This window comes from Tasmannia lanceolata, unplaced genomic scaffold (assembly GCF_043159265.1).
Source record: "Tasmannia lanceolata isolate RefF3 unplaced genomic scaffold, GAP_Taslan_0.1 ptg000023l, whole genome shotgun sequence".
NCBI classification, from domain to species: Eukaryota; Viridiplantae; Streptophyta; class Magnoliopsida; order Canellales; family Winteraceae; genus Tasmannia; species Tasmannia lanceolata.
The window spans coordinates 26,905,013-26,914,110 of record NW_027518700.1 but is presented as its reverse complement, the minus strand read 5'-3'; the positions used below and the strand labels follow the sequence as shown (position 1 = coordinate 26,914,110).

The following is a 9,098-nucleotide window of genomic DNA, read 5'->3' as shown; positions in this document are numbered from 1 at the left end:
GAATTACACAGGAAAATACCAAATTACCCCGAGGTGCTAGAATTTGGCGAGACTAGGGAAAACCCTGAGAAATTCCAAAAATAGCAGATTTTTGAAAATTTATGAACGGACTCAAGATTTCTTAAACACAATCTTAGGGACCAAATATGATATTTTGAAAATGTCTAAAATACCACTGCAAGACTAAGAGAAAATCTTGAGAGATCTAAATTTAGCAGGTTTCCCAAATCTTACGAAATTACTCCTAATCCATCAGCCGTACCCTCAAGATGGTTTTGGATATATGAGAAATGATTGAAATATCCATAAGATGATGAAAATGTGGAAGCCCCATGAGTTTCTAAAAATAGCAGCTTTTTCAAAATTTGTGAAATCACTCAAGATTTCTCAAATATAACTCGGGGGTCAAACGAGACACATCGAGAATGACCAAAATACCCCTGGAGTGCAAAATGGGCAAAAATGAGGGAAACCCAGAAAATTCTAAAAATAGCAGGTTTTTTCATTTGCTTGGAAACTTGAACTTTCATCTTTCAGAGGCCAAAGGAACCCCTTAGAGACCTTCAGGATCGCGAATCAACTTCAGAATTCCTTCAATGAAGCGAAATCTACCTTAAAATGCACAGATGCCTAATCCTAGGTGGAATACGGACTCGAAACTTGACAAACTACCAAATCTTTTTTTTTTTAAATCTAGCAAAATGGGGGTGTCTACAATATAGGAAATGAATTTTAGCAAATGCAAGTGGGTCCCACATAATTGCATATATATATATAAATTACATGCAATTAGAAATACTATTTTCAAAGAAAATACGTGGGAAATGTGGCAATTTCTTTGGCAATTTCCTTTCTCTTCCTTGTAAGCTTAGTATGCAAGCAAGTAAAACATATAGCAAGTGGGTCCCACTTTTGTTATAATAACAATTGCTATATTTTTTTCCCAACCCAAAGAGAAAGTGGGCTAAAAAAAACTTGTTGTGCTTGCTTTTCTTTTGTCATCCGACCCATGCAAGGGAATATAGAACAGACCTTGTATGTTGTTTCTGTCAATAAAATACGCCCAAAATGGATGGCCATAATGGATGGATGGATGTGGTCCCTATAGTGTACAAAGTTGGGCATAAAAGGATTGATCTAAACCATCCATTTTTTGGGTTGCAATACATGACTCATAGTCCTCCAATTATTTCTGTTAGTAGATCCAAACCACTCATTTGATGGGCTACGTCCCTTTAATCCATTGTCCACCGACTGATCCAAGCCGTTGATTTAACGGCCCACTATGTGAGTTGATTACACCCCTAATCCAGTGTGTAGGGTAATATAAACCATACAAATGATGAGCTAAAGATGGCATCCCAAATTATTAATTCCATAGGCTGACGCTCGCCCTCCAATTTAGATAAAAATTACATATCATGCAACCTCTGTAGAATGGAAAGTTGCGAAAGTTCACCCCAAAAATTTGGTTTCAACTTGTGGGGCCCACTTTCCAATTTGGTCGACACTTTAAGTTGGTGGCTTCTAAAATAAATGCCCCAAATGGGTCCCATGTATGAGCACATAAACGCCCACTTATTGGGTGATCAAAACCGTCCATTTAATGGGTGAGGGGGAGAGAGACAGAGATGAATTAGAAGATAAGAGAGAGGGGGAGACGAACAAGGAAGAGAGAGAAAAAGTAGAAAACGTATGGGAAGAGAGAGAAGCTATTTTCGTTGGGTATTTCTCTATTTTTTCTCTTGCTTCCTTTGTGAAGTGACCAATTTATCCCCAGTTTTCATTTGAATTGTAACCTTGCCACAATCTTTGGCAAATGGCTAATCCACCCCTCCTTTGTATTATACACAAACACAAATAAGAATTTCCTTCTCCCCTCTTGATCATTTCAATCTCAACCATTGGAATTAAAATCCTTTCTCTTCTCTTGTTTTTTTATCATCCACCCTTGAAATTTCATCTTCCAAAGCAAAGTAGGGGGTGTGGTATTATCAATTTCAGCCCACTAAAGTATCATGCCAATTCGGCCAACTAGGCATCTTGGAACTTTGGATTTTCATGGCAATTGGTCATTTCATCACTATTTTCATCTTTTAAGCTCCATTTCCTTCACAATTCTAATAAAAACTCTGAAAACAACAAAGACAACAAAAATACCTTAGTAGCACCGCTTAAAACATAAAATATGCATGCATTCTACCACTACGATTCACACGTAAATGTGTTCATCATCTAACCAAGGCAAGAAACCACTCCCCATCCTCAATGCATTCTATGGTGCTCTTCATAAACCCAAACTCCTTCATATAGAAGAGGAATCATATAGACGCAAAGCAAAATAGACACTCCCTAACCTGGCCCTAGTAAAAAATGCACATGGGATAATGAAAATTGATATACTGTCTTTGGGGTTGCCATTTTCCTAATAAATATTTGTATTTCAAAAAAGAAAATTCAAATGCTCAATACACTACGACACTTACCCAAACAAGGGCGTTAAATTTGAAGAAGTGAAGTGTACAAAAAAATCTTTTATTTATGTGAAGGCATGAAAACCCATTTTCTAAACACTCTAGATTGTTCCGTGGATTTACCCTATAGCAATTATATAATCCCATAAGTAAAGAATGGGTTCAGAACTAAGAAATTAGGAAAAAAAATGGCAATTCTACGTTCAACTCACCCAAATCTATGTCTAACACTAATTTTCTGAACTTTGTTTAGGGATATGCATAAGCATCCATCCAAAGTTAACAAGAAGTCAAGAATGGCCTGCATGGTCCCCTCCATTTATAAAGTTCTCCTTCACACAAGACTAAGACCATCTTCGAATATATCACAACCCAATCTGCACTCCATGTCCCCAAAACCACCTTCAAACCAAGAAAACCAAACATCAAATGAAGTGACCCTCTGTTACAAGACCATAAGCAGCACTGATGGCAAAACATGTATATGTTAGCCCAAGGGTTCAACAAGTACTCCTAAACATTTGTTTTGATGATTAATAAACTCAATTTGTCATATAATGCTTGTTTATACTAATGATTATTGATGTTTAAGTGATCATGTTTCAAGCACAAGCAATCTCAAGAATGTACCTCAAAGGGTGTAAGCCCAAGGGTTCCCAAGGGTTCTTACATTCACCTTTTTCTTGTTGTTTTGATGCTAGCAAACCTAAATTGATTAGTCTTTATGGACTAATGTGTTGTCTTTTTGTGTTGTGTCTCAGACAGGAACTTGACATGTCATATCGCCATTACACAACTCAACACAACACATGGCTTGAGGATCAACATGCACAATGGACCAAAGAGCTTGTACACACATGGGATACATCATCCTTGGAAGATGATTCAAGTCAAGAGCTCATGATAAAGATCCCACAAGCATTCCTAGCAAGTGCCAGTAGAAGCTTGGAGTTGAACTAGCATTGGTGACACCTCATGGACCATTGAAGTTTTCAAAGAATGGAGGAAGTCACGTGACCCGAAGAAAGTTGAAACGTTCAGTCACTAGTCAGAGATGTTCAAGAAAGTGCGGAGGAGCCAAGCAATCCAAGAAGACTCAAGGTTATATCATTTATAGATTGTATATGGAGTCCTCTTGTTAAATTGTATTTGCACTTTCAAAGGTCTTCAAAATAGTTTTCATAAACAAATTTGATATCTTTGGAAACCATCCACACTCACCAAAAGGTGTTTGAAAACCTTGGACAAAAGCCCAAAGACCATGGTCCAAGTCCCTGAAATTTTCATAATTAAAACTAAAATTTCAAAGTAGGGCCGGTCGACCGCCATAGGACCGGCCGACCTCCGATAGGGATCTGAACAAAAATAAAAAAGTCCAGGTTGCTTTCGGCGGGCGACCAGGATAAGATCGGTCGACCATGGTGATAAAAATTTTAAAATAAAAAAAGAGAGCACTTGATAGGGCGGGCGACTGCGATGGTCTCGAAAAGTAGACGTTGGGGCTTGCGGGGCTTAACTTTTTCAACCCAATTTTTTAAGGTTTTACCCCCAAACGGTCATATTTTCAAATGAGCTATATTTACCCTATCTAAACCCAACTAAACAACCTTTTGGAAAATCATTTAACATCTTTATGAGCTTACACCTTCAAATCTAAGTCTCCATTCGGGGGATTACAGTACAACCCTCTCATCTCTTACCTTAGTCCTTGGCTCCAAAGATTGAAGTTGAGCATTCCTTTGCCCTTAAAAAAAAGAAAAAAAGGAAAAAAAGAAAGGAATTGCCCTTGTTTGAATACTTTTGGTTTGTTTGACTGGTTTGTCTGACTATTATATGTCCTTGTTTGAATGCTTTTGGTTTGTTTGACTGGTTTGTCTGACTATTCTTCTTACTTGATAAGTTAGAAGCTGATGCAATGTGTTTAGATCCGTTCTGGTATAGTTATTTGACATACATCAAATTTGAAACTCTGCATCTGCACATTATAAAATGGTCCCTCCAGTGGTGTATCTGGACATGGTCCCGCCAGTGGTGTATCTGGACATATGGTCCCGCCAGTGGTGTATCTGGACATTATAGTATGGTCCCACCAGTGGTGTATCTGGACATCATATTCATTTTTAATCCGAATCAGCATTTGAGTTTGAATTTGAAATTACACTTGAATTTGTACTTGAGAATGAGCATGACTAAGATATATTTCTGTCAAGATAAACAAGTTATATTCAGTCTACTTTGATCTATACTGGAAAATGCTATATAATATCTTGCTCAGTAGCAGTTAGTGATATACTGCTAGACTACTATATTACTTACTAGCCTTGTGCTAATGTGCGTGATGTTGCACACTTCAGACTCCGAGGTATTTCCTGTCTTCGACCCGTCTGTTCCGAGGCCAGAGTACCGAGGTTGAGTTCAAGAGAACGTGGCTATACAAGAGTGAGTAGGGCAATGTATTTTGGTTTTGTTGTTATGTATATGTAAAGAGACCCTGTGAGGCTTGTATAAATGAAAGAAAGTTTCTTTCATTTCGTTGTCTTCTAGTTATTTGTGGATATTATGTTTATATTTGGAGGCCTTGCACATTTGCCGGGTTCGCCTAGTGAGTGTGCGGCGCCTGTCTCGTGCCCCGAGAGTTCCCGGGTCGGGGGCGTGACAAAGCCTGTCTCCTTTGGAAGGGCTCCGAGTAACCTTATCATTGCCCCTGCAATGATAAATAAGAATAGGGCACCTAACAGACCCAGTAAGTCATTAACTTAGTAGGGGTATTCTAATGATGGGACTAATCAAGTCCCCTAGAGGTGACTTTCTACTGAGACTCTGATAGTTTCCTAAAGGTAGAAAACTACTATGAGACTAAAGTAGTCTCCTAAAATGGGGGCTCAAGATGACTCTTTCATTGCCCTTTTGCAATGAATTCTTATTTTAAATATGAATATTTTGAAACTAACATATCATTACATACTTATTCAATGCACGAAAATAAGTGTTACTCATTTTAATAATTGCTCTAAGTCTACCATATTCTCACATGATTGTAATTGATTATGTTTAAAAAATCTGACATACTACATATTAGCTTATAAAACAATGGATTAGGATTAAATTACTATCAAAATTCAGTAATGAGCAACAATGTCATCACATCCATGTTTAGATATTTCTCTAACCTGCTCTGTCTTTTCTAATAGATTCATCAAATTATAATTACAATTTGCAAATAAAACCACTAACAGTTGATAAAACAAAACAAAGCACAATCATACAGGTAACAAAACATGATTGTATTAAAATCATCTTGATGCTTAAGAATGAACCCTTTGGTAATTAAAATAGGATCAAACTTGAAAACTTAAGCACAAGCTTATCTACCTTTAAGTATAATGATACAGTTCATGAGATAAGGGCACCAACAAATACATTTCCAATAAGTAAATCAACAAGACAAATACGTCTTATGTTTTTCATTTACAACATGATAATTATTCTAAATCCACAGACCTACTGAATCTATAGTATAACATAATAGAATCTATTTTTCATTCAAATGAATTGAAGTATAAATATCTAAATGATAATGGTAACACAAACTATTTCAGTTGGAGATCATTGTTTCTATGATGAAATCAATCAAATAATAACTGTCTCTTTCCTTTGACACAAAGAGAATAGTTATCTTTAATATGTTCTGTAAATAAACGTCCAGTTTACACATTGATGGCATCTATGATATTTCCAGCTCTAGTGAAAATAGATATCAATGACTGTAAGAACAAGCTGACAACTTATATATATATATATATATATATATATATATATATATTCAATCAGACGTAAAAAGTAACAATTAATCAAAATTCCTCATTCATCTTTCCAATATGAACAAAGAAACATACACCATGTAAGCATGCAACAAAGAAAAGAGGTATATTCAACTCATACCATCATAACAGTACAAATCCCACTCAATTGGAAAAATCGATAATCTACATCATCCTCCATTACTAATAAATCCAACTAAAGTGTTTCAATTGGATAACCTCCAAATACCATATGATGAATAATTTGAACATGATATTGTCAGCATTTATAGAAGCACACCAATGCTAATACATTCAAACAGATAGAACAGTGCATGATTCCCACATCAAATGAATGAATCACAAGTTAATCGAAAACTTACAAACACTGATAACTTTTTAAAGTCCAAGATCAAAATTGAAAACACTTCTAACAATTTGGTTCACTTTCTTCTTCCTTTTCTTTGTTTTTTTTTCGATCAAAAATGGAGGAGAAAAAAAACCCCTTTATGCAATAACTTAAAAGTATATATAAAGAGTAATGATATTCCACCCCTTCTTCTTCCTATGAATAGCCCATGTAGTGCATTATGAGTATTCTTTTTAACTCTACTGGGGGTGACTTGGGTAAGAATATGGGAATGACATTTGACTCCTATTGTTATTGCACATAGGGTTCATATTGACACACCCCTATTGGATGTCCCCCCCCCTTCTACCTAACATGAAAATTGTAATACAAGTAGAAACGTGACTCGTCCTATTAGGTAATTTTTGATGGATTTTCATAAAATTTTGCAGGGACTTATTTGAGATCCTAAACTAACCTATGATGATTTTTGGGACACTGATTCACTCATTTGAAAAAAAATTATTCACATACAAAGGGTTAGGGTTTGGTCAAAATGGGATGTCTACAACTGGCTCAGTAGGATCTAGAGTCTAAGCGGGAAAAACCCAACTATTACATCAGCAAGAAAATGCTAGAGAATGAGATGAAGTATACGAGCTTGGAAAGGACATGTCTAGCAATAGTCTGGGCAACCCAGAGACTTAGACATTACTTGCTGTCAAAACAAGGTTCTTCTGCTTTCACGAATGGATCGGTTGAAGTACTTGCTTGAAAAACCCGCCCTCACTGGAAGAATAGCTAGATGGTTGTTGCTGTTATCTGAGTTCGACATCATCTAAGTCACTCAGAAGTCGATCAAAGGGCGAGTCATAGTCGAGCAGTTGGCCGATTCTCCTGTAGAAAAGAATGCATTTGTAAAAGCTGAGTTTCCTGATGAAGAGATCATGGACGTCGAAGAAGAGACTCTAAGTACTAGGTGGGTGATGTATTTCGACGGAGCTGTCAATAACCAAGGCTAGGGAGTAGGGGCAGTGCTGGTATCCTCGAAAAAGGAATATATCCCTATATATATAAAGCTTCAGTTCGAGTATACAATTAACATGGCAGAATATGAGGCATGTATTGCAGGACTAGAAGCAGCTTTGGCCTTGCGTGTTCAAGATATAGATGTGTTCGGAGATTCGATTCTAATCATTTGCCAAATCAATGGTCGTTGGAGAACAAGAGAAACCAGGTTAATCCCGTATAACAGATATCTAGAATCTCTGGTAAAGAAGTTCAGAAACATCACATTTATCCATTCGTCAAGGACAAGGAATCATTTTGCTTATGCATTGGCTACATTGGCTTCAATGTTAGATATTTCTGCAACAATGGAAGTTCAACCATTAGCTGTGAGGTTACAATATACTCCAGCAAATGTGAATACAATTGAGACAGTAGGTAGGTATCCAGATGAGAAGCCATGGTACACAGACATCAATAATCTCATTTCAGGCAAGGGGCATCCGCCCGAGGTTTCAGGAAAAGAGCAGAGAACTCTTCAGAGATTAGCCTCAAATTTCATCATTTGTGGTGAAGATCTATACAGACGATCATTTGATGGAATACAACTCTTGTGTTGATGAAGATCAAGTACCTGTGCTTATAGAACAAACACATGAAGGCGTTTGCGGACCTCGCATGAATGGGAAGTGTTGTCTAGAAAGATCCTAAGACTTGGATTTTATTGGCCGACAATGGAGTTGATTGCTTTGCTTTCGTGAAGAAATGCCACAAGTGTCAAGTCTAAGCCAACCTCATCCATGTCCCTCCTTCAGAGTTGCATTCCCTTACCTCTCCATGGCCATTCTCAGTATGGGGATTGACATTATTGAAAAAATCTATCCAAGGTCGTCAAGTGGACATGAGTACATCATGGTAGCTATTAACTGCTTCACAAAAATGGATAGAAGCTGCATTATATGCTTCATTGACTTCAGCCTCAGTGGCGAAGTTTATCCGTACAAATATTATATGTAGATACAAAGTACCTCATGAGTTAATCTCAGATAATGGGTCACACTTCCAGAAGGATGTGGTACACCTGTGTGAAGAGTTCAAAATCAAACATCCCAAGTCATCTCCTTACAGACCTCAGACAAATGGAGTCGTCGAGGCTGCAAATAAGAATATTAAGGTTATCATCAGCAAGATGACTGAGACTAATAAAGAATGGTCAAATAAACTCATGTATGCCTTATGGGCTTATAAGACATCGATCAGGTCCTCTACGGGTGTAACTCCATTCTCTTTGGTGTACGGAATGGAAGCAGTCCTGCCTGTTGAATTGAGAATCATCTTTAAGAGTAATGATGGAAGCCAATCTGCCTGAGTCAGAATGGGCAAAGGCCCAGTACCATGAACTACAAATAATAGATGAGAAAAGGTTGAGAGCTCTCTACCATATTCAAGGATATCGAAGGAGGATTG

General features: G+C 37.2%; 1 protein-coding gene across 1 annotated transcript; it reads left to right on the top strand.

The window, feature by feature from the left end:
- Window positions 1-7,726: 7,726 nt before the first annotated feature.
- On the top strand, window positions 7,727-8,251 carry LOC143855974 (uncharacterized). Its single transcript, XM_077366016.1, has one exon. It carries the CDS (start codon window positions 7,727-7,729, stop codon window positions 8,249-8,251), a length of 525 nt encoding a protein of 174 aa, XP_077222131.1.
- The last annotated feature ends 847 nt before the right edge of the window (window positions 8,252-9,098 follow it).

Bases quoted from the DNA above. Each gene is read 5' to 3' on its own strand.
- LOC143855974 (XM_077366016.1), top strand. From the start codon at position 7,727: ATGGCAGAATATGAGGCATGTATTGCAGGACTAGAAGCAGCTTTGGCC.